This window comes from Somniosus microcephalus, chromosome 6 (assembly GCF_052327205.1).
Source record: "Somniosus microcephalus isolate GS21.2 chromosome 6, FLI_Smic_1.0, whole genome shotgun sequence".
Classification (NCBI taxonomy): domain Eukaryota; kingdom Metazoa; phylum Chordata; class Chondrichthyes; order Squaliformes; family Somniosidae; genus Somniosus; species Somniosus microcephalus.
Genome location: NC_140992.1, coordinates 28,013,645 through 28,039,887, shown reverse-complemented (window position 1 = coordinate 28,039,887; position 26,243 = coordinate 28,013,645). Strand labels below are relative to the sequence as shown.

At 45.0% G+C, this 26,243-nt stretch overlaps 1 protein-coding gene across 2 annotated transcripts in view; it reads right to left on the bottom strand.

The window, feature by feature from the left end:
- LOC147115548 (sodium/hydrogen exchanger 9-like) overlaps positions 1–26,243 on the bottom strand; it is a 567,900-nt gene that overhangs the window by 21,738 nt on the left and 519,919 nt on the right. Inside the window, exons 15-16 of one of the 2 annotated variants that reach the window (XM_085989869.1) lie at positions 11,782–11,887; positions 3,115–3,355 (exon numbers count right to left, since the gene is read on the bottom strand). In XM_085989869.1, coding sequence (XP_085845995.1) covers positions 3,134–3,355; positions 11,782–11,887 — 328 coding nt within the window. In that variant the 3' untranslated portion in view covers positions 3,115–3,133. Of the gene's footprint in view, positions 1–1,332; positions 3,356–11,781; positions 11,888–26,243 lie in introns of those variants that run through there. The other variant, XM_085989868.1, reaches the window with a different exon arrangement.

Below are 26,243 nucleotides of genomic sequence, written 5' to 3'. Positions count from 1 at the left end.
GAGAAGCGGTGTGTGTGCTTCTTTCCACAGTGATCTGACTCAAAGCAACTGAGGATGGGAGTGTGGTGGAGGGTCATCCATCTGGCTCCACCTCTTGTTTGATGTACTCAAGAACACTTAGATCTATGGGTGGATAGAGAAGGTGATGTGCTAGGTTAAGATTAACGAGTTGAATTTCACCTTTGTTGCCATCGCCTCTCCAGCACTTTTTGGGAGTTTTAATGTTCTATTTGATTTTGTTCTGGACACATTGTCATAAGGATTGTGTAACTCCCAAGAAACAGGGTTGTCCCTTAGAGACACAGCTAAGCCAAACCTTCGACATGGAAGAACTCTCACATAGCTCTCTAAACTATGGAGCCACTGCTTCTCACTTGATATTTTCATGACTTGGTATTTGATTTATAGTTTACACTTCTATTTCTGACCATCCTGCTCCTGAAAATAAATGAAGAGTTTTGATTGTTTACTCCAGTCCTTTTCCACCATTGTGAAGTCGCCCATTACTATGCTACTGCGAGACATTCCACCATGTAAAACCAGCTCAGAACTGACTAAAATCATCTTGCCTGATAGTTGGAGGATTTGAGTGCCTAGTGTTTCCAGTGTACATGACAAAGCAAAGCTGACAATAGTATGCTTTATATTTGTGTATCACACATATTGTACAAAATTGGATACCACTTTATATGGCTTCTCCACAGATCTAAGACACTCAACTGCTTGCCTCACTCTGCTCTTAAATGTTGGCTTCTTGGACATCATCGTATCCATAAAAGAGATGACATCGATGTACAGGAAACTCTCGATTTACCGGCACCTAAATAACCAGAAATCTCGGTTAACCGGCAAAATTCAGGAGTAGGTTCAGGTAAGTTTTATTTCATATTAGTGGCCGTTCCTCGATCTGTGGTTGTGCAATTGGGGTTGCTGCACATGTTGCTAAGCAACAGGGAAGCCTGGATTTGTTGCTGTGTACGGAGCTCTCGTACCTTTTAACTATACCTCTCTGTAATCCGGACTTTTTGATAAACCGGCACCACGCTGGTCCCGTCGGTGCCGGATAAAAAAGAGTTTCCTGCACATGAACTGCATAGTCCATGTAAAGGTACCCACTTGTACCCTCCATAAACTTAGCAGAAAGGCTTGAATCAATGACTATATGCTCGGCTTGCTGACACTTGTATCCGCCAAGGAGTAGGCCACATCAAAGAAAGCTCCATTTCTACTAGGTGTGGTGAATCTGATAATGTAAGGCACAAAGTTCCAGAAAACATCAAACTCCAGAGAAACAGCTTTTCAATTGCAAATAAAAATGATCCATTACATAAAACAGGTTCACAGGTATAGGTTTATAATATAAAACAGATTTAACAGTTTGAGAAGTCAAGATGATTATGAGGGCTAAGGATAGCATTAGGTTGGCTAAAATCTAATGTACATTAGAAAGAATACATGAGAATCTAATTAGCGATTTCACACCAGTAATTCAACTAGACATTGACAGTAAATTTGCTCTTCATACTGTTTAACCACTCAGATGTAGAAACATGTTTTTCTCATTTTTCTTCCCTGAGGTATATCTTAAATGTGGTGAAACAACATCTTTCAAGTAAACCCTAATGTAACATACCGTTTACATTCTGACTAAATGGGACATATGAACAGGAGTAGACCATTCAGGCCCTCGAGCCTGTTCTGGTATTCAGTTAGATCATGGCTGATCTGTATCTTAACTCCATCTCCCCACCTTGGTTCCATAACCCTTAATACCCTTTCCTAACAAAAATCTATCAATCTCAATTTTGAAATTTTCAATTGAGCTAACCGCAAACAGCTTTTTGGGGGCCCTTTATTAAAATCCAATGATCAAAAGGTCAAACTCCTATCTCCAATCTTATTGCTAAAAGCTTCTCTCTCTCTACCTGCTGCATTGTAAGCAATGGGTTTTTAGGCCTTTTCTTATTCCCCCCCCCCCCCCCAAATTAACTTCCCTTTTCTCCTGAAGGCACCGACTCTTGCTGGGGTACAGTTCTATGAGCATCGACAGTCTTCCTGTACCTCGCCTTCATGTGCAAGCTGTGGCAGTGAGTGTTGACAGGCTGTTCAGCACTTGAAGCATCACAGCAGAGCCCCAATCCTGTCCTCACCTGACACTCACACGTTCCAGCAGCGGCCACCAGATGGCAATTAGAAGCGTGAACCCGAGATGACTTTATTCCCCTTCCTAACCCAGCAGCATTGAAGCTAACTGTTGCACCTTGACTCCTGTCCGGGATCATTCTTGGCAACTTCTGGCCTGTATGGTTTAATACCGCAGCATGCTGTGTAGTCATTCACTGAGCTTTTGGGGTAGCTGAGTTCCATGTGTTTTTTTTGTTTGTGGAATGTATGTTACAGTCAACATTGCCAGGTGGCCGAATGGAGAATATTAAAAACATGACTGAGGTCCAACCCATGACACCATCAGAACAGTGGAAAGTAACATAACATTGGCAAAGATGAGAATTTGAAACCGCTGACCTTTAGGATTCTAATACTAGTCACAGAGTTATAAAAAAAAACTACAGAAAGCTACTATTACATTTATATTGATTAACTTTCAAAAGTTTCCACAATAGTGTAATGATATTTCTTCAGCAGTAACAGTGCAGCATTGCAAAGTCCGCGTCAGAATCATTTCCGCATGAGTACACTGGGGCCCAAGCAGGGGTTGTTCTGTATCAGAGGCAGAATAGAGCAAAGCTAAGAATGACATCCAAGAGCTTTTCATAGGAAGTAGCTCATGAGTCGGTGCAGCTATTTTAACCTGGCTGGAAAGGCAAATGTAGGATTCTCGAGGCTCTTGACAGAATTAAAATCACCTTTTCTAATAATGCCATCAGACAGTCTTTCAGTCTTGTGTGTCTTACCGTTAAGAATTCATGAACTCACCGCATTAAGTAGTGGTCAAGTTACTCTGATAGTTTGTTTCGATTTTAATACAGAGTCTGGTGCCTGCTAAGCAGGCAAATGTACAAATAAGAGTTTAAGAACTGGGATAGTACAATTGTTATAAGCACATGGGAGCTATTTCATCTTCCCTTCCATTTTGTTGCCCCACCAGAAACGTACCAATAAAGCTTTACTCAATTTAGGATGTAGGGGCACTCAGAGTCTGACTTGAGGCGGGGTCCATTGTTAACCGAGTTTCTCCTTCACGGAGGTTGTCCTTGACCACTGGTTGCTGTTGTTCAGGAATATCCGTTCCTGGTACACCACCAGAGCCTGAGGCAGACACTGCTCTGTCTTCATAGCATATAGACAGCTCGTCATTGTTGATGATGTAATCTGTGTCATCTTCCTTCTGATGGTCCTGAGTTTAAAAACAAGAGCTATTTTATTTTCTAAGTCCTGACCCAGCACCACCATTATGATTGAGAGAGCAATATTATCAAAGTTAAGGGCCCAGTTCGTTCTCGCCCCACATGTGTTCAGTATTTAGAACAAAGTAGTATAGTAATGTCAAATATTTATATGGCAGAAATAATTTAAATATCACAAGCACCTTTTATCTGAAATAGTAAGCGAGCAGTTTCAGAGAAAATAATGGGTCCTGATGGCATGGGCAGCAGTTAAGCACATTCTTGACTCTCTCAAGCATAGTTTCCAATCAAGCAAGCCACTTCCTGTGCACTACCCACTGTGTAGAATTGTTGATCAGATGATAAATCAAAATATATAAGCTTGATCCAAGCATTACATATTCTAACAACATCCAACTATCATTATTTTAAAAGCTCTGAGTACCAAAAGCGCTGAGCATGTTGAGCACGGTAAATCCATTAGTCTAGAAGCCAAATCACTTTCTGTGTGTTGCTCAATGTTAATTTCTTTGTGTTTAGATTACTTACTGATGTGAACTACAAATATTTACAAACTGGTTATTTTGTTGGAATCTCGAGGGAAATGACTTAAAAAGTGATGATAGTGCTATCATCCGTCTCCATCTTAAATAACCTATTCAACCTGATATTCCAAGACCTCGATGATATCTGCGGTATGCTTTCTCTAAAGTAAATAGCTCTAACTCTTGCAGCCTACCCTCATAACTAAAGGCCCTTAGGTAGGTATAATTTTTGGTCATCCAGATGGCTACATCTTCTCCAGATCCTTGAAATCTCTCATCCGTGCGGGGACCAAAATGGGACACAATGCGGCAAGTGTAGATCTATCAAAGTACAACTCTCTTTAAGAACATAATAGATAGGAGCAGGAGTCGGCCATTTGGCTCCTTAAGCCGTTCCGCCATTTAATGAGATCATGGCTGATCTGATCTTGGGCTCAGCTCCATTTCCCTGCCCGCTCCCCATAACCCATCACTCCCTTACTGTTCAAAAATCTGTCTGTCTCCACCTTAAATATATTCAATGACCCAGCCTCCGCAGCTCTCTGGGGCAGAGAATTCCACAGATTCACGACCCTGAGAGAGAAAAAATTCCTCCTCATCTCAGTTTTAAATGGGCAACCCCTTATTCTGAAACTATGCCCCCTAGTTCTAGATTCTCCTATGAGGGGAAACATCCTCTCAGCATCTACCTTGTCGAGTTCCCTCAGTATCTTATATGTTTCAATAAGATCACCTCTCATTCTTCTAAACTCCAATGAGTATAGGCCCAACCTGCTCAACCTTTCTTCATAAGACAACCCCTTCATCTCAGGAATTAACCTAGTGATTCGACTCTGAACTACCTCCAGTGCAAGTATATCCTTCCTTAAATAAGGAGACCAAAACTGTACGCAGTACTCCAGGTGTGGTCTCATCAATACCCTGTACAGTTGTAGCAGGACTTCCCTGCTTTTATACTTCAGCCCCCTTGTCATAAAGGCCAACATTCGATTTGCCTTCCTGATTACTTGCTGTACCTGCATGCTAACTTTTTGTGTTTCATGCACAAGGACCCCCAGGTCCCCCTGTACTGCAGCATTTTGTAATCTCTCTCCATTTAAATAATAATTTGCTTTTTTATTTTTCTTACCAAAGTAGATAACCTCACACTTTCCCACATTATACTCCATCTGCCAAATGTTTGCCCACTCACTTAGTCTGTCTATATTCCTTTGCAGATTCTTTGTGTCCTCTTGAAACTTGCTTTCCCACCTATCTTTGTATCATCAGCAAGTTTGGCTACATTACACTCGGTCCCTTCATCCAAGTCATTAATGTAGATTGTAAATAGTTGGGGCCCCAGCACCGATTTCTGTGGCACCCCACTAGTTACCATTTGCCAACCAGAAAATTACCCATTTATCCCGACTCTCTGTTTTCTGTTAGTTAGCCAATCCTCTATCCATGCTAATATATTACCCCCAACCCCATGAGCTCTTATCTTGTGCAGTAACCTTTTATGTGGCATCTTATCGAATGCCTTCTTGAAAACCAAAGACATCACATCCACTGGTTCCCCTTTATCCACCCTGCTCGTTACATCCTCAAAGAACTCCAGCAAATTTGTCAAACATGATTTCCCTTTCATAAAACCATGCTGACTCTGCTTGACTATATTATGATTTTCTAAATGTCCTGTTACTGCTTCCTTAATAATGGACTCCAGCATTTTCCCAATGACAGATGTTAGGCTAACTGGTGTATAGTTTCCTGCTTTCTGTCTCCCTCCCTTCTTAAATAGGGGTGTTACATTTGCGGTTTTCCAATCCGCTGGGACCTCCCCAGAATCCAGGGAGTTTTGGTAGATTGCAACCAATGCATCCACTATCTCTGCAGCCACTTTTTTTTTAAGACATTAGGATGCAGGCCATCAGGCCCAGGGGACTTGTCCACCTTTCGTCCCATTATTTTACAGAGTAGTTTTTCTTCAGTGACTGTGATTGTTTTAAGTTCCCCCCTACCTATAGCCCCTTGATTATGTGTTATTGGGATGATTTTAGTGTCTTCTACCATGAAGACCGATACAAAATATTTGTTCAAAGTCTTTGCCTTGTTCCCCATTATTAATTCCCCAGTCTCATCCTCTAAGGGAACAATGTTTACTTTAGCTACTCTCTTCCTTTTTATATACATGTAGAAGCTCTTACTATTGGTTTTTATATTTCTTGCTAGTTTACTCATAATCCATCTTCTCTCTCTATTTATTTTTTAGTCGTCCTTTGGTGGTTTTTAAAAAATGTCCCAATCCTCTGACCTTCCACTAATCTTGGCAACATTGTATGCCTTTGTTTTCAATTTGATACCATCCTTTACTTCCTTAGTTAACCACGGATGGTTCTCCCTTCTCTTAAAGTCTTTCCTTCTCATTGGAATATATTTTTGTTGAGAGTTAGGAAATATCTCCTTAAATGTTTGCCTTTGCTTATCAACCGTCTTACCCTTTAATCTATTTTCCTAGTCCACTTTAGCCAACACTGCCTTCATACCTTTGTAATTGCCTTTATTTAAGATCAGGACACTGGTTTGAGACCCAACTTTCTCATCCTCCAATTGAATTTGAAATTCAACCATGCTATGATCACTCTTTTCTAGAGGATCCTTTACTATGAGATCATTTATTAATCGTGTCTCATTACACAGTACCAGATCTAAGATAGCCTGCTCCCTGGTTGGTTCCACAATGTATTGTTCTAGGAAGCCATCCAAAATACACACTATGAACTCTTCCTCAAGACTATCTTGGCAATTTGATTTGTCCAATCAATATGAAGATTAAAATCGCCCATGATTATTGCTGTACCTTTCTTACAAGCCCCCATTATTTCTTGATTTATACTCTGTCCTACAGTGTAGCTACTGTTAGGGGGCCTATAGACTACTCCCACCAGTGACTTCTTCCCCTTATTATTTCTTATCTCCACCCAAACTGATTTTACATCTTGATCTTTTGAGCCAATACCATTTCTCACCACTGCACTGATCTCATCCTTTATTAACAGAGCTACCCCACCTCCTTTTCCTTTCTGTCTATCCTTCCTAAATGTCAAATACCCCTGAATATTCAATTCCCAGCCTTGGGCACCTTGCAACCACGTCTCTGTAATGGCTATCAGATCACACCCATTTATATCTATTTGTGCTGTCAACTCATCTATCTTGTTGCGAATGCTGCGTGCATTCAGATAAAGAGCTTTTAATTTTGTCTTTTTACTTTTTTTTAGTGCTTTGACCCCACTTTCTGATGCACTCTTATTTTTATACGTTCTGTCCCTTCCTGTCACACTCTGGTTACCATTACCCCCATCGCTACCCTGCTCTATTGCCTTCTCCTTTCTCTTTGACTTTTTAAATTCCCACTCACCTGAGCCCTCCCCCCCACTATTTAGTTTAAAACCCTCTCTACAGCCCTAGTTATTCGATTCGCCAGGACACTAGTCCCAGCATGGTTCAAGTGAAGCCCGTCCCAACGGAACAGCTCCCTCTTACCCCAGTACTGGTGCCAGTGCCCCATGAATCTAAACCCATTTCTCCCACACCAGTCTTTGAGCCACTCATTCATCTCTCTGATCTTATTTACCCAATGCAAATTTGCTCGTGGCTCAGGTAGTAATCCAGAGATTACCACCTTTGTGGTTCTGCTTTTTAATTTAGCCCCTAGCTGCTCATACTCCCTCAGCAGAACCTCTTTCTCTGTTCTACCTATGTCATTGGTACCTACGTGGACCATGACAACTGGATCTTTCCCCTCCCACTCCAAGTTCCTCTCCAGCCGCGAGGAGATGTCCTTAACCCTGGCACCGGGCAGGCAACACAGCCTTCGGGCCTCATGCTCTCGGCTGCAGAGAACAGTATCTATCCCCCTAACTATACTGTCCCCTACCACTACAACATTTCTTTTTACTCCCCCAACTTGAATGGGCCCCTGTATCACGGTGCTGTGGTCAGTTTGCTCATCCTCCCTGCAGTTTAATACTCAATGGCCCCAGTTATACAACCTAAAATCTTATTTTCTTTCTGATAGCTACATCACAAACAATCACAATATAAAATCCTGAATACAAGAACTACGTTATTGAAGGATTACTTTTTTCTAAATAATTCACTAAAGGCAATTAAAGCAGTCTGTTACTTTTTCCATAATTAGCAGCCAATGCACAAAGCTGCACCATAATTAATGTGAACCATTAGTGTCAGCCTGGTTCAATTGGTAGCATTCTCATTTTGAGTTAGGAGTTTTTTGGGTTCAAAGCCCACTTCAGAACTTGAGCACATAATCTAGGCTGAAACTTCCGCCCAGTACTGAGGGAGTGCTGCATTGTTGGAGATGCTATTTTTGGGATGAGATATTGAACTCAACCAATACACCAACCAAGAAAGATCGCTGTTTGTGGGATATTGCTGTGTGCTGCGCTCGCCTACATAACAGCAATTACTCAATTTCAAAGTAATTAATTGGGGGTAATTTTAACCTCCAACACGGGTGGGTTTGGGTTGAGGGAGAAGTTAACATTTTTAAAATATCAAACCTGACCCCAGCCCACCACAAACCCGCCCACTATCGGTTTTAACGGAGGTGATACGAGGAGATGGGCAACCAATCCGCTCGCAGGAGGTGGGTCCATCGGTAAAAGCTTTTATGGAGGCTGCGTGCCTCCATTTTAACAACCTTATTTATTTTTTAACTCATGTTGGCAGGGTTTCCCGGACCTCGGGAAACCCGGCAGATAAAAGGAGGCGGGACGGGCTTGATCCATAAGGTTAGTGCATTTACCGCACCGTTTGTGGGCCAGGTGGAGCAGAAGTGTTTCCTCCCGGCCCAACAAGCAAACCTGTAACCACCCTCCCCCCGCTCCCCCCCCACCATGATTGGATTCCCTCCTCCCGACTACTATACCCACCTCTCTGTGAACTTTCCCACCCACCCCCCCCAAACAACGATCTCTCCCTACCTGCTCCTCTGCTGTGTTCTTCTGATGCACACTTTCGCGCACGACAGGCAGCCAGTAAAAAACTGCAGGAACGTTCAAGGATCCCATACTTCTGGGTTTTCCATCTATAACTTCTGCCCTGCCCCCTCTCCCCCCCCTTCCCAGCTCCGAATGTGCAGCCCCGTAAATATCGGGGCCGTTTTATCTGAAGCGCTCAGAGGTGTTCTCCGACAGTCTCTTTTTTCATTAACTAGTTCTTGGCTTCAACTATCTTGTCTATGTTGGGAGTCCTGTTGTAAATGGCAACGCTTAAGGAAGAACAGATTTTTTATCTGGCTGTCATGTACAGTGCTTAAGCAGGAATGGCCATTCTCTCTCACACACACACACACACACACACACTTGTACGTACCAGTTCCCAAATATTGAAAAGATCCACGAAGCATGAAATTTCAGGCCACTTAGACCTTCTGAAGTCATGCAACATGGCACCTGATCCTTGAGGACAGAACGAAGTGCAACCAATTCTAATGACAAGGATCAATGCTGTCAGGATTTGCTATCACAGCTGTAGAAAAACAGTGTTTGCTTGGACAACTGCTCTCTTGGCAAATCTTGATTGAAACTTGTCAATTAGTGAACTTGATAGCTTTGCATATTTGCTGCCGTTTTATTTGCCGCACTCTGTAACTTCCTTCAAGCTGAGGAAAGTCCACCTTTTTTTCTTGCAATTGCTTCTCAAACAGTTTCAGCTTTGCTTCAAAAAGCCATCACATGATCAAACAAATATCTGCAGCTTTTGTTTCTTCCCCTGAAGCCTGAGATCCGATTCATTGAGGTGAATTGTCAAATCAATCAGAATAGCCAAGTTTGCAACAAATTCACCAGACTGGTTCCTGGGATGGGGGGATTGTCCTATGAGGAGAGATTGAGGAGACTAGGCCTATATTCCCTAGAACTCACCCCTCATACCTACGTAGTTTGCTTTGTTTAGATTCAAGACCCTAGTTTCGGATTTAACTAAATCACTTTCAAACTCAATATAAAATTCTATCATATTATGGTCACTTCCCTAAAGGCCGCTTTACTACAAGATTATTAATTAACCCTTTCTCATTGCACAATACTAGATCTAAAATAGCCTGTTCCCTAGTTGGTTCCTCAACATACTGATCTAGAAAACTATCCATGAATTCATCCTCCACACTATTACTGCAAATTTGGTTTGCCCAGTCTATATGTAGATTAAAGTCCCCCATGATTACTGTATAACCCTTCTTACATGCGCCTCTAATTTCCTGATTTATACTCTGCCCTACATTACAACTAATGTTTGGGGGCCTATAAACAACTCCCACCAATATTTTCTACCCCTTGCTGTTTGAGCTCCACCCAATCTGATTCTAGGGAAGGGAAGCAGGTTAGCTTGGGGGGCCGGGAGGAAGCACTCCTGCTGCTCCTGACCTACAAGCTGTGCTGGAAAGGCACTTACCTCCTGCACACAGCAGTCCTCGCCTCCCTTTCGCTGCCGGGTTTCCTGAGGCCCGGGAAACCCAGCCGACCCGGGTTAAACCGGGAAGCGATAAAATCTGAGGCACGCAACCTCATCAAAATATTTAAATGAGCAACCCGCATCCTGGGAGTGGGTTTGTCGCCCGCCCCTCGTCCCGCCTCCGTTAAAACCAGAAGTGGGTGGGTTCGGGTTCAAGATTTAATTTTTTTTTTACATCGCACCCAACCGAAACCCACCCACTTCTGGTGGTTAAAATTCCCCTCTATGTCTTTGAACAGTATCAGCTTAGGCTGACAGAATCAAATGTTGAGTATTCCTCATGCCACAAGTTGTTGACCACATGAAACAAATATTTCTTAACTCCCCAATCCTAAATGGTTTGAATCGTTGTGCGATTTGACAAATAGCTTCATTTCTTGCTTTCGCTGCTGCTTATTTTGCAGCCACTGGAGCAATGAGAACTTCTGCTGCTGTATCTGTGGATTTCTTCCAACTTTATCAGCTTGTCTTCTCTGCTTTGATCTTTGAAGCGCTCACAGTGAATCTTCAACAGCATTTCCTCGTTCGTGTAACATATGCCCTCTTTATCTCAGCAACAGTGGATTTACAGGTCAGACGTGATGGAAAGGCAGCAAGCACTCTGTGCAAAGAAACATTGCAAGGGCCAAACCCTCACTGACCCAATCTCCACTGCCCATAATAGTTCAGACATCATAGCATCATTAGAGACCTTTGCTTTGTTCGTCAGATTCAATTCATTCTGATATCCAATGCCATCCTTTTGCCAATTGGCAGAAACTGTACTACTGTGAGCTACGAAAGAAGCGTTTCTAGTAGAAGAGAGCTGGAGACTGTTACATTGCATGTTCATGTCACAGGGACTCCATGGGTTTATGTCAGCTTAGCTTTTATGTTTGACATAACCCTTCTCCCAGGTTCAAATAGAATACAGGACATGGTTTTAGGGATCAAATTTATTAATACACAATTATGTGATCTAGCTGGTAAGTCACTTGCTTCACATTATACCATGTGCTACTGCAGGCAACTTAGTTCTTGCAGAGTATTACACAGGGCTTAACAGTGTATCGATTAACATTGTGGGTGAAGCCTTGGGCCCAGCTTAGTTACACTCATTTAGAACTTCACATGCTGATACTAGACAGAGACCGAGTCAGATAGAGCCAGACCATGCAAACAAAGGGGGGTCTAAGCCTGAGGGAACCATAGCAAGACAGCTCAAATTGACAGGAGATTACTTGTGCCTTGGCAATCTTCACTACTATTGCAGGAAAGGATGATAACAGCAACGGGTAGGGATGTCTTGTACAGCTATGCATTTCAAAATCCAATAATAAAAGATTCTATAATTCTATATCGTCACATCCAGAACAAGAAAATAGCATCCTTACCTGATATGCTTGAGGGCTGGTCAGTAGCTTAGCAACAGGACCACACCATGCTGGCAGTGTTGATGTGAGCGGTGGACCAGCATGTGTTAGAGCTGGCTTTAAGTATCTCGTGGCTCAGTTAAGAAAACATCATTCCATTTTTGTTTTGAGACTAAATACAGGCATATTCAAGTGGATGTACTAATAAACTTCACAAGTATGTATCACACATGTAACAGGGCAAGCACACTGCAGTTTATGAAACATATTTAATTCTTATATGGCAAGTTCCTGAAATTTACCGTGGCGTTAGGGAATGATGGCGAGCAGCAGTTTGGTGCTTTCTCTGTGGGATAGAGGAATAACTCCCACCATCACTAGACAAAGGCCTGCAATCTGGTAAAAATTTGGGAGTGTAAAAGGCATATTACTGTAGATTTGTTTGCAACTCGCCAAGGCTTCTTCGGCAGCACCTCTCAAACCCGCAACCTCTACCACCTGGAAGGACAAGGGCAGCAGGCGCATGGGAGCACCACCACCTCCAAGTTCCCCCCTGAGTCAGACACCATCCTGACTTGGAAGTATATCGGCCGTTCCTTCATCGTCGCTGGGTCAAAGTCCTGGAACTCCCTCCCTAACAGCGCTGTTGGACTACCTTCACCGTACGGACTGCAGTGGTTCAAGAAGACGGCTCACCACCACCTTCTCGAGGGCAATTAGGGATGGGCAATAAATGCTGGCCTTGCCAGCAATGCCCACATCCCATGAACAAAATAAAAAAACATTAAAAACTTGTACCTGCACACATCTACACTGAGTGTAGTTGTAAAAACACATGAATTTTATGTCGCATGTGCATGGGTCACAAGAAGTTAAAATGCCATTTCTTGCAGTGAAGTCTACAAACCTGGAAGTACACACAGAGTATTATAGTAGATCTGATGTAAACCTGTAGGGTTCAATACAGGGTTAGTGGCTGAAGCTGTGAAGTCAGATTGAGTAGAGCTGCCCCGTTTCTCCTGTTATTCTTCCTTGTTTGAAGGTGCATCTATCAAGACGCTGTATGAGATGGAAAGTCTGACAATGGCCTGTAATTTCAGTGGGCAGCACTCTCGCCTCGGAGTCAGAAGATTATAGGTTCAAGCTCCACTCCAGAGACTTGAGCACAAAAATCTAGGCTGGCTCTCCCAGTGCAGTACCGAGGGAGTGTGGCACTGTCGGAGGTGCTGTCTTTCGATAAGATGTTAAACCGAGGCCCTAGCTGCCCTCTCAGGCAGATGTAAAAGATACCATGGCACTATTTCAAAGAAGAGCATGGGGTGGAGGGGAGGTTCTCCCCAGTGAAGAGGCTAATATTTATCCTTCAACTAACATCACTAAAAAAAAGGTTATCTGATCATTATCATATTGCTGTTTGCTGGACTTTGCTGTGCGCAAATTGGCTACCACGTTTCTTACATTACAACAGTGACTACATTTCAAAGTATCTAATTGGCTGTAAAGCGCTTTGGGGCATCCTGAGGTCATGAAAGGCGCTATATAAATGCAAGTTCTTTCTTTAAGTATTTTTAAAATTTTTATTCTTTCTTTGAACTGAGATGGGAGTTCTGTGGATTTTGCTAACAGGATATAGGAAGTAACACTGCAGTAGTCATGGAGCTCTAACCACTAGTGCAGCAGATAGAACGGATCATCGGTAGCACAGAATTCAGTCATATTAATGGCCCAGAAATTCGGGTCTCCACGGGTGAGTACGCACGGGGTACTCACCCGTAAGCCCAATGGAAGTGCCGGTTTCCTGCATGCACTGCGCATGAAACCGGCACTTCCGTTCCCCTGAAAGAAAGGGTTCAGAGGTCGAACGCCTGCGCAGGAGAGGCTGCGCGTGCACATCGAACTTACGTTTTTTTTTGCAGGTTTTCCCGGGAGGGTAAGTCTCCAGAAGTTAGACATGTAAAAAGCAGTCGCAAGGCCTGCTTTTTACAAGGTAAGTGGTGAATTAATTAAAATTAAAAAATGTTTTCCACAGGTTTATTATTTTTAAATGCTTTAAAGAAAGGTAAGTTTATTTTTAGCCCCGTTAGAAAATAAAATTATTTTTTTCAAAAATTTAAATTATTGTTTAAAATAGTTATTTCATGTAATTTATTGTTTATTCAAAAAATGTGATTTAAAAAAATATATATTTGAAGATTTAGTGATGTTTTGGGGCTTATAGTATTTATAAGTTTGACAGCCCTTCCTGTCAAACTTAGGAATGAAGCATTCCCTGCTCCGATTGGCTCCCCATGGCCCACGTGATCCCAGGGGACGCATCGAACTAACTGCGCCCCTGGGATACGCAGCACTGCGCGCCGGCAGTTGGAGGAGGCCCATGATCGCAATTCCACGGGGGCCCACAGCTCAACGGCCGGCGCGCAAGGTAAGTGCAGGTCGGGGGCTTGCACCCGCGGGAAGCCCCCGGCCCGAATTTCTGGGCCATTACCTCTAACTTGGGCCTCAATTCATTTGCTTCTTTTGTATATAATTTGTACATAATTTACAATTAACACCTTGCGGGCTATGAATTAGCCCTAGCATGAAATTGAACCATATATAATACTTATTAAAAGGCAATGTAGTCCAGTCATTAGGCCTGTTCCATCCTCCCATAGGCATCATAAAGCATTATGGAAGCAGAATACAATTGTGATCAATAGTGTCTCTAATTAGAATGTGGAACTCGTTACCACGAGGAGTAGTTAAGGTAACTAGCATAGATGCATTTAAGGGGAAGTTGGATAAACAAGAGGGAGAAAGGAATAGAAGGTTAGATGAAGAGGAGTGGCAGAAGGCTCGTGTGGAGCATAAACACCAGCATGACCCAGTTGGACCGAATGGCCTGTTTCTGTGCTGTAAATTCTATGTAAAGCGAGTTGTGCATCTATTCTTCAGAACATGCCAGAGTGTTCCCAGCCATGTCAAACTCGTCAGGAAACACATCCTTTCTCCACCATCATCACTGAAATAAAGTTCACTCTCAAAACAATTTCAGTTAACCACAGGAAACGTCAGAAAGTTAATACCGAAATTCATCTTTCAAAAGTCTCACAGAAGTTAAAGGTTAACCTGAACCACGAAAGGACAGGTTTGTCAATAATAATTTGTCCGTAAATATATTGAAAAGGCGGAGATCTAATGGTGCGGAGGGGTAGTGAGCATACTGAAATGAAAATGCTCATTTTTCACCATCTGTCCACAACACTGCCGATCTCAGCACAGTAATCAATCTTCTTTTCTTCTAATGTCATCTTTCTATTTCATCACACCCTTAATCTTTTTTTCATTTATTTAATAAATGGAACTTTTGCACAAACCGAAGAAAGGAGGTGTTGTGATACTGCAGGGTGCAAAGGTGGCAGATGAAACACAAGGCTGATCAGTTTGGAGAGATAAAGTGAGAAAAGAAAGTCTATGTGAATCGCACTGTAACCGCAACCACTTTCCATTATTTAAGTTTAAAGCCCAAACAACTTACCTCATTGCAGTTTATTTTCAAAAATCATAATCTGCAGCAACATGTCACTGTAAAATATAAACTATACAGGAAGTAGGAAAGTGCCTTATTTGTACAGCATTACAAAAGGGCACAAAAGTCAGTGCAACCTGCGCGGCCTGATCATTCAGTCAGCAGAATCGCCAGGTACGCACACCATTCACTGCGATCCCTGGGCAGTAGGATCAGTCAGTCAGTGATTTACCAAGTTTTGTAATTGCTTGTTACTCTGATCAAAAGGAAAGTTACCAAGGGTGACTGTAGTATTTGGCTTCCGTAGCAAGAGATAAATATAAACGCACAGATAATTATCAAATGCCTACAATTTATTTTTGAAGCATATTTTCTTTCCCCCTCCCTGCTTCCCCTCTCCGGACGACACACACTACACTCATGCAGAGAGGAGAACAGCAAACTGTTCCCAAGCCTCTGGCAATTCCACTTTGTAAACAGCTGCTAGGGTGTATGCAAGAGGAGCCTAAATGGACCCTTCTGTTTGGAAATGTCAGAAGTTGGGTTGAGACTTGCAAATCTCCTTACAGCCTGCAGAAGGAGGAGTGTTTCATCCATTAGCCTAGCTGGTCCAAGAGCTGAAACAATAGTGCCTGAACCCACCGTGACATTCAGTCCTGGTTCCTTTCCATGAAGGCAAAGAAATTTTCAAAATTACAGGGAATTCTCCACAATAGGGCCATTTAATGGTTTATTGGGTATTTCATAAAAATATATTGCGATATTCTATAATTATTTAACCATTGCAATTTACTGACTAATGCTTGGCCTCCCAATTAGAACCACCATTTGCAAGGCCTGAAGGAAATAGAAGCCCACTGAAGCCATTGCTAATGCAGCTGTATAGCCAGCCACAGGAGGTGTACGAGAGAGTCCAAGGTGATCGACCCGTTGATTTTTCCTTCTTCCTTGCAAAAAAATGCGTAGCATTGCCAAGGCAGCATGTGTGAGATTAACAACTTGTCCTGTGGGGAATCTCATAGCAAGCCTGTGTCTCACCACCCTTGACACACTGATTCCTAAGCACATTAGAATATTGTGCTCGAATGGAATGGAGTCCAATGCAGCTGGCTTTGTTTCACAGTCAGACTTTAATATAGAACAGGAACCCTCCTGGAAGCCAACCTGGTTTTTAGACTTAAAATAACCCTCGCCCAAATTATGATTCTATTGTACTTCATAGAAAACTAAGATATTTTTTAAAAATTGATAAAGTTTATGCATTTTTCTGACTTTCCTTCTCTTCCAGTTAACCTAAAGGGCCCGATTTTGTGGATTGTGTGGGAAATGGTCGGATTCCCCGAATGTGGGGTTCTGACCCGAAAAAAAGTCAGCCAGCTGCACGCAATTTTCCCTCAAGTGGCCAATTAATTTCCAGCGTGTGGACAGCCTTGCTAATTGTCCATTTCTAGTCAGAATGCCCCACAGTATGATGTCATCATTCGTGGTGCTTTCAAGGTCCACAGCAAGCATTGCTTCCTCTGTTGGCTTCCAAACGAACCATACAGGATGGCAGAGGAGCCTGCAGCAGCTGTGGCCAGTGCCAGACCCTGAGCTGCCTCCAAATTCGATGAAGCTTCACTGCAGGCATTATTGGATGGGGTTAGGGCCCACAGGGAGGTCCTCTTCCCTAGGTCAGGCAGGAAGAGGCCTCCCACTGAGACCAAGGCTGCATGGATGCAGGTGTCAGCAGATGTCAACTCAAATGTGCATGTCACCTTGGCATCACATCTCTAACTCCTTCCTCTACTCCCCCACAGGACCATCCAGAGCCCCCGTCCCCACTGTGGAGGAGGAAGAGGCTGTGCAGCCAGACTCCTCAGAGGAAGCTCCAACCTCTGAGGGCGCAGCGTCAGCAGAAGTAAACGCACCTAGCACCAGCGCAGACACTCACACCTCGGGGGGACCTTCAGGGCATAGAGTAGTGTTGTCACCTGGTGTTTCACAGCTCACAAGTGAGCCTCAGCAGATTCTGGAGACAGGGACAGCAGTGGAGAGTCCTCGTCGGAGGGCACAGGACTCTGCCAGCTCAGCTCAGCTGCGCTGCATGTCGACCCTCTGCCTCTGGGTCCATCCGCAAGAGAAGAGGTGATGGATCTCCATGCACAGATGCAGGAGTCTCTGGCAGGTTTTGTCTCCAGGGTCGCTGCGAGTGTGGAGCGAATGGAGGAGTCCGTAGCGACCATGAGCAGAGCCTTTGTGGAGTCATTGGCGCATGAACGCATCACCATGGAAAGGTTGGCAACCTCCATGGAGGAGATAACTCGCCAGGGTACAGAAAACATGGTGAGTGCTCATAAGAGAATGACATCTCTTGAGGAGCGTTGGCCATCTATTGAACAGAGAAACCAGACCTTCATGGAAGTCCTTCTGAGTAGGACTGCCAGTGCAGATACGGGTCCCCATGGCCCCCTAAAGCGCAGCAAGGTGCTCTCAAGCCACTTCCAAGCGCTGGCCCCTTCTGGCCTGTGCAGCTTCAGGTGAGTGAGCAGCAGCCTGGTGCTCCCGTTGCTGATCCTGCTATTCCTGGTTCTGCTGCTGCCGCCTCTGCTGCTGGAGATCCTCTAATGGCAAGAAGGGAAGGAAAAAAAGGCGTCCCTTGCTTCTGGTAGATGCCTCCGCTGAGGAAGCGCTGAGTGAGGGTGGCGAGAGGGGCTTCTCAGGAGATCACATTGGAGAAGTGTGTGAGGCTCCAACCTTCCACAGCTGTGCCTAAGCCTTGAAGAAGTAGCCCCAAGCCTGCAACAACAAGGTCCTTCAACATACAAATGCTCTCCGATGAAATCGCAGCTTTCCCGAATGACCTGCAGCTGAGAGCAAGCAAGCCGGCAAGCTTCACACCAGCTTTCATCAGCAGGGTTCCCCGCAGGCGTGTTTAGCGTGGGGAACCCTTGAAAATAGCAAGGGCCCCTTAAAATGGCATTAAACATGCCAATAATTGGTGATTAGGGTCCCGACGGCCAGTCCCACCAACGGCGGGCGGGACTGATTCGGGTCGCAGAGAAATGGTGGTCCAAAAGTCAGACGGGGCGGTGAATCAGGCCGGGGGGGGGGGGGGGTCACGACCCCCTATTTCTGCGATTTTCGGCCCCCGCCCGCCTGAAAACCCGCCTGACGGCTGGCAGAAAATCGGGGCCAAAGTGTTTGGGTGTAAGTGGAGACACAAGGGCACATTTCCCTGTTTCTGAAACTGAGGCTATCAGGTCACCTGACCAGAGTGCATAAAGGAAAATTGGGAGGGAAGGAGTAGTCACCGGTAAGGGAGCTCGCCTGATTTTAAGTCCATTTAAATTAATGTACGGAAAAAGAAATCCATCTCAGCCCCTTAGGAGACCAGGGTCCTCCATGCCCACGTTCCTACAGTTACTGAGCCCAGGCGCAGGAACAGAGATACCTACTGCACTCTGATCTCTCCACTTCCATTTCCATGAGGTGTACGAGTGTGACAATGACGAGCACAAGTGAGCAAAGTTTTAACAAATGAGATATGAGAATCATAAATATATTAAATCAATAAATACATTTAACGAGGAAAAGAATGAAGTAAAATGAATAAGTCATCGCTGTACAGAGAAATAAGGTCCTTACTTAAAATAAAATTAATGAGATTATAATACTGTTAAATGAAAGTTATTAGATTTGCTGTTGAAGTTAATGAGTTGCCTTTAAATATAAATATGAGATCTGTTTTTAAATGAAACTTAACTTTGTTGGAGAAGAAATGGGCAACAACTTCCTAACCCAATGGTGGGGGTGATAGGATTAAGACTAATAAAAAGTGGCACACTAGCACGACCCACTGAAGCACTAATGTGTGGCACTGATCTCGGCTGCAACACTGTGTTGAAGTGCTGAGCGAGGCTGGGCACTTCCCCCCCACCCACCCTTCACAAAAGGCAGGCAGGAAGTTCTTTACTAAGCCGTTCTTGTGCATCCACTGTCAAAGCTTGCCCAACCTCTCAGCTACAATCAGCACATGGCTGTGGATAAATATAGAGGAGAAAATGTTGAAAGCATAGAAACATAGAAGATAGGAGCAGGAGTAGGCCATTCGACCCATTGAGCCTGCTCCGCCATTCAATGAGATCATGGCTGATCATCCAAATTCGTTACCCTGTCCCTGCCTTCTCCCCATATCCCTTGATCCCTTTAGCCTTAAGAAATATATCCAACTCCTTCTTGAATATATTTAATGAATTGGCCTCCACTGCCTTCTGTGGTAGAGAATTCCACAGGTTCACCACTCTCTGGGTGAAGAAATTCCTCATCTCTGTCCTAAATGGCTTACCCCTTATCCTTAGACTGTGACCCCTGGTTCTGGACTCCCCGGCCATCGGGAACATCCTTCCTGCATCCAGTCTGTCCAGTCCTGTTAGAATTTTATAAGTTTCAAAAGAAAACAAAAGAATTGTACTAAAAAAAAAACAATTTCTAAAGAAACTTAATCTTCTTTTGCAAATAAAAAATAGGAGTTTATTGCATGGCTTGGAAAAGAATTGTGAGGTGTCAGTAAAATTTCTATCTGCTGAAAAATGTACTTTGTGTGGAAATCTAGTTTTGCCTGAATTTCTGTCAGTATTTTTGAATAGATCGTAATACCCCTATACAATCTGAAAATCTACCTCACTGAATCTAGGTGTGACAAAAGCATGAGGGAGGTAAACTGATGTGGGTGAAATGGAGAACAAGCAAGTCATCTGAGGTTGCTTTGTTGGTGATTGAGATCTTTGGGGATGGGGAGGGGCATGAAAACTGGCAAGGCGGGGCTGGGGAAGTTATGTGAATTGTGAGATTGCGTGAGGACAGGGGGGCAGAACGATCAGGCTAGGAATGTTCAGATATCGGTTGAAGTTGAAAGACGAGAAGATGCTCAGTGCAGAGACTAAGGTCGGAATTTACTGTACCTGGGCGGGTCGGGTGCGGGCGGTCGGCGTGGCGGGTTGGGACCCCGTTGCTGCTTCCATCCCACTGCAGAAAACGACTTTGCAATAGTGGGGCCTATTAAGCCCGCCCTGTGCGTTACCCGGCCCAATTAAATGGTGCGGGTCTGATGACGCAATCCATGGCGCGTTTTCAGCTGGTATATTTAAAGAAGCCATGGACACAATGGGCTGGATTTTGATACTGGAGACCTGCTGAGCCCGCTGGGCGGGCTTAACAAGGTCAATCAAGTGAAAATCGCATGGGTTGGCCACAACTCGATGGAGGCGGGACTACAGCTTTCAGGGTTGTAGTCCCGCCTCCATCGAGTTGTGGCCAACCCACGCGATTTTCACTTGATTGACCTTGTTGAGCCCGCCCAGCAGGCTCAGCAGGCCAATTAAGGGCCACCCAGCAACAGGTGACGTCACAGATTGACATTTCATCTGTCAAAAGCTCTTGACAGATGAAATATTAGCGTTTGACAGCTCTTTGAAGCTGTCAAACACTGACAGTCTGTACTTCAAGTTAATTCCTTCCTCTCAGGCTGATTTAGAGATCTCTCCAGAACAGAAAGCTGAATGCTGCAACTTTTGACAGCTCGCGGCCATTCTGCTTTCTGTGCCGGTGAGATGAGGGGCTCCCGAGACCTGAAGGAAGGAAGGCTGTAAAGGTAAAACTTCTTTAAACACTTTACACACACCAAACACACTTACCTCTGCACTCATGCACCCATCACTCACTTGAACACCGGACATCTCGAACCCTCCAAGCCCTTCAGCCCGACGGTCCGCCTCGCAAACTTGGCGTGGTTTGGAGCCGTCGGGAATCCCACACTTCAGGAATAAAAATAGGGATTAGGCTAAAAACTACCTGTTAACAGACAGTTAATTGGCACTAATCCCCTTCCCGCCTCGGGGAGGCGGCTCCCAGCGCAGGTCGGGTATCCGCCTCCTTTGAAACTGGCATGGAGGCGGGTTGGGTTTGTGCCCCCCGATTTCGCAATTTTAACCCCCCACACGCCTCCAATCCCGCCTCCACGGCCCAATAAAAATCCTGCCCATTGCATTTGAAGGTTCATCTAGGAGTGTGCAGGCAGCACACTGGAGGTTTTCATTGCTCCAAACAGTTGGAGAGATGACTGCACAGAGGCAGAGGGCTACACCCAGGTTCTCCTATGAATCCCTCCATATCCTTGTGGAGGGAGTCAGAGCACGCAGGGAAGTCCTCTTCCCTTCCCATGGGTGGAGGCGACCTCTCTAAGAGACAAAAAAAGCTTGGCTTCAAATTGCAGAGGAGGTCAACAGCAGGGATGTGGTCAGGAGGACCTGGGTGCAGTGCCGGAAACGTTTCAATTATCTCATTAGATCAGGAAAGGTGAGTACAAAGCCGCACTCAACTTCATCCTGCTGTGCGCCTCTCATCACATCCCGATCACTCTGCCTTCCCAACCCTACTCCTGCACATCCTTACTCACACCAACATACCTTGCACACCCAGCCATCCCTCTCTATCTACATTATCACTTCCCCATCTGACTAGCCACCTCTCACACTCAGCCTCATCCTCATGCAACACGCAAGAAGACAATTGGCATTGCCACCCCAATCCATCATAGTCTCCCTCTAAAGATGTAACCCATCCATTCCTTACACTCATTCCATCACTCTCACTCAGCCTTCTCTTCTTTCCCTCCTTGCAGAAGAAGAGAGTGCACAATAAGAGGGAGAGGGAGAGAACTGAATGTGGTCCTCCATCATTTGTGACTCTCACAACAGCAGAGGAGACTGCGTTGGAAGTCTCAGGAGTGGCCGAGCAGCTGGAGGTGGGAGACGGAGAGAGGGGGACATTTCAGCAATCTGCTGACAGAATTACATATCATACAGATACATGGCATACATCAGTCACTCATATGGGGACTGATGTCATCAGCCACTGAATGGTCATCATGTGCATAATGGTATGTACACCCATTCTTCATATGGCATATCTAACTCATATCTTTACTCCCCCACAGGTCCATCAAGAGTCTCCACCACTGTCCAGGAGGAAGAGCAAGACAATTCCTCAGAGGAGCGTCACCAGACATAAGCGCACCCAGCACCAGTGCAGAGACGCACACCTCGGTGGGTCCAACACGAGATAGAGTAGTGTTGTCACTGGGTCCGTCACACTCACAAGTGAGCAACTGCAGATGGTGGATTCAGGGACAGCAGTGGAGACTCCTCGCTGGAGGGCGCAGGATGCTCCCAGCTCTGCCCAGCTGCATGCAGATGTTGAGCCTCGGGAGCCATCCAGAAAGAGTGCGATCCTGGAGGTGCAGCAAGAAGTGCAGGCGGCTTTGGCAGGTTTTGCGAGCGTGATGTCTGTAAATGTTCAGGGAATGGAGGAGTCCATTTCCAACATGAGCACCACTGTGTCACAGGCGATGGTGCTCTCCCATGGATAGGTTGGCCACCTGTATGGAGCAGCTAATGCGCTACTCACAGGAGCATATGCTATCTATGGAGCATAGATGGCAGATGCTCATTGACCTCCTGTCTAGGAGGGATGTCAGCGTAGGCGTGGGTCCTCATGGCCCCACTAATGTGCAGCAAGTGCTCGCCAGCTCCTTGCTAGCAGGGAAGTGCGGGTGGCCCATGAGAGGGATGATGGTGAGAGGGGAGAGGGAAGTGTGGGCTCCTCTCAAAGAGCTTACACTTCTGCCCCATTGCCACCCCATCAGTCAGAGCCCCAGATGGCTCCTTGGATCGCGATGGCCAAGTCTGCCCCTGCACAGCTGCAGGAGGAGCAGACTTTGGTGGGGCCATCACAGACTCCAAAACTCAGATGACATCCGCCAAGGGTGTCTAAGCAGTCGCAGCAGGGAAGTGAGCAGGCTGCCTCTACCTCTGCTGAAACCATAGGGGTAGAAGCACGTGGCAGAGAAATACGACACACAAGTAGATTCAGACGGGTAGCCACTTGGGTGTTTTAGTCAATGTTAATGGCAGGTTTCCGTTAATGTATTGTCAACCATTAAAATCTTTATTTTCACCACTTCCCCGTCTTGGACACATTTGTGTGCACCTTTGGAAGTGGCTTAGTGAGTTGCAGTGACTGGTGAGACATAACGGTACCTCCAGCAATGCTGGTCAGTGTGAAAGGAATGGCTTGGTCGTTGTAGGGATGCTTTATGGTGTTGCTGTGAGGTAGTACCAACCTAGTGCAGCATGTGGCAGCCATATGAGTGTACAGCGTAAAGTTAAGTAAATCTGGACATGATAAGGCCATCCCTGGCCTTCCGGGTGCTGATGCCCTCTGTCCTGAGCAGCATCAGGTGATTGCGGAGAAGATTGGTGGTGTTGTTGTTGGTGCTGCTGGGGCTCATCGTGGTCCGATTCTGATGACCAAGGTGAGACAGTATAAATAGCACCCATGTTGATGGAATAGATGGCAGTGAAGTACAGATGACAGAAGCAATCTGCCAACGGTGAAAGAGGTTCTGCTGGCAATGTAGTCAGCAACAGCTTTTGCCTGAGGCTGTGAGGTTGGAGCTTTTATAGTACATTTGATGCTGTCAAGTAATGGCCACTCAACTCCCGCCTCAGGTTGACAGACGTGGTTCCTGAGCTGCGTGAAGCCCGTGGCCATGCAGGGAAATTTGAAATGTAAGGGGGGGGGGGGGGGGGGAGTGGTAAACGGCTCTTCATTGTTTGACAACAGCCGTATAATTATTTCAGTTAGGTCGCCCGCCTCTGCCGGTTGGGTCGCTGCTGCACCGGTAAACACACCCAAGGGAAAGGCGTGTGGGGGTGGGATGACGGCAGGTTCCCCGCCCGCTCTGACTTTTTTCAAATTTCCCACCCAACCCGCCTCTGATCGCACCCGCATGGACCCCAGAAATTTCCGGCCTAAGTGTAGAGAGAAAGGAAGCTATTTCAGTGAAGAAGTCGGTGTAGGGCTTGGGAGCAATTTTAAATTAGAATGGGAGGGTAAAAATGAAGTGAGATGCTTAAAGGAGAAGAAGGTGCCAGAGGAGCAGCGAGAGAGGCCAAAGTGTGACTTGGTGATAAGGGCTAGCTTTGGGCTGGGCAAGTGGTGGAAGAGATAGCCAGGTAGGGAGGCTTCAATGAGCGGAATGGAGATGCCACCCATGAGCCACGTTTCAGTCAATGCCAGGATATCAATGTATTCATCCACAATGAGGTCATTGATGGCATGGGTTTTGCTTGCAAGCGTGTAAAGTTTCTAGAAAGCAATATGGAATGGAGTGGTAATGGTTAACCTGTCCAACTGTCAGAGGGAGCTGCAACAGTGAGAGAGATAAGCGGGATGGGGAGGAGGTAAGAAATGTTATTAGGTATCCATTCAGCTATTTTTTTTTAATTTTTTTTTTTAAAAAGGTGTCAACTGACCTCCAATCAATTACCTCTCTGGAACTCTGTTCCACAATATCATTACAATATGTATTATAAACATTTTAGTTGGGAATGCAATAGCCAAAGTATTACAGTTGGATTCATAATTACGTAGAATTTACAACCCATTCAGCCCAACTGGTCTATGCCGGTGTTTATGCTCCACACGAGCCTCCTCCCACCTTACTTCATCTCACCATATCAATATATCCTTCTAGTCCTTTCTCCCTCAGGTACTTATCTAGCTTCAAGATAATTTCACATCAGAAACTGTCTAATGCATCAGAATCAGTGGAACCATGTGATGGGTCAGATTTCTGTTCTACCAGATGGAATATTTAGGTCACCCTCAGTTTTGTCCAAATCATTGTTCTTTTCTTTCCCTTGGGCAGATCTGAGTATTGCATATTGAGTCATCGCTTTGTTGAACTCAGTTTATTTAATTGCCCATTCAATGTAGGTCATCGATGTGCTCCTGCAGTTTTCACATGTTCTTGAAACCTTTGAAACTTTGCTGACTGTTTTGGCTCCAATTCAGGTTTCATGTTGGCTTTTTGCACCTGGAAATAAGTCTTTTCATCTTGCAAACTGTTTAACAATGACGTTAAGTACACAGTTGAAAACGTACGTTTCCACCGTCTGAGGTTAAGACCACGTCTGGAATGGGAAACAATTCATTCCTGTCGGCCAAGCGGCCATTTCCAGCCTTTAAGCCAGTTAACTCCAATTATCACAGATTAATTAAGATTGGCAAGGCCAAGGTTTTCCTTTTGAATACTACCCGTTTTCAGGTGGTACCAAGGCAGATGTTAGATGGGGAAACGTTATGCCTTCCATTGAATCCCCATCACTAACAATGACTGCCGGGATTTCCCTCCCACCCCACTTGGCTCAGATCACACTGCTGGTCCACGTAATGGGTAGGGCTTTCTTTCTTTCCCACACCAGCTCAACATCCCGGGACCAATGCTTTTTTGAAGAGGAGGTCGGAATCACATAGTAGCTGGAAAAAGACGGTGAGGATGATTACAGGCTCTCCTCATGTTCTTCCAGGTGCTGGTGCTCTTCTGCTGCTTTCCTGCCGCTCCCTGAAAAGGATTATTTGAAGCAGGGCTTTATCGCTGTCATTTTATTGAGCTTGTCGTCTGCCCCCTCTAAGCTTTCAGTTTTACATTGGATTATTTATTCAGTTTGGGTCCTGTTTTTGTGTGACAGCTGTCAGCTCAGACAGTAATGGTCAGTGTACTTGCTGCATCACAGGTTTTCAGAGGATGACTAATTGTTACATGTTACTGTTGGCAGATTGAGAAATACTCTGCAGTTGATTACCCAGTAGATAAATAATAACATCTGAGCAGATGCCCCATGGCATTGCTCACGGTGAGTCAGAGGACAAGCTGTTTTATAACAAAAAAAAAAGTAAAACACTGCGGATGCTGGGAGTGTGAAAGAGAGAGAGAAAATGCTGGCAATACTCAGCAGGTCAGGCAGCATCTGTGGAGAGAGAAACAGAGTTAACGTTTCAGGTCTGTGGCCCTTCGTCAGAACTGGAAAAAGTTGGAGATGGAACAGGTTTTTAAGCAAGTGCAGGGGCAGGGGCAGGGAAAGGGGGGAGG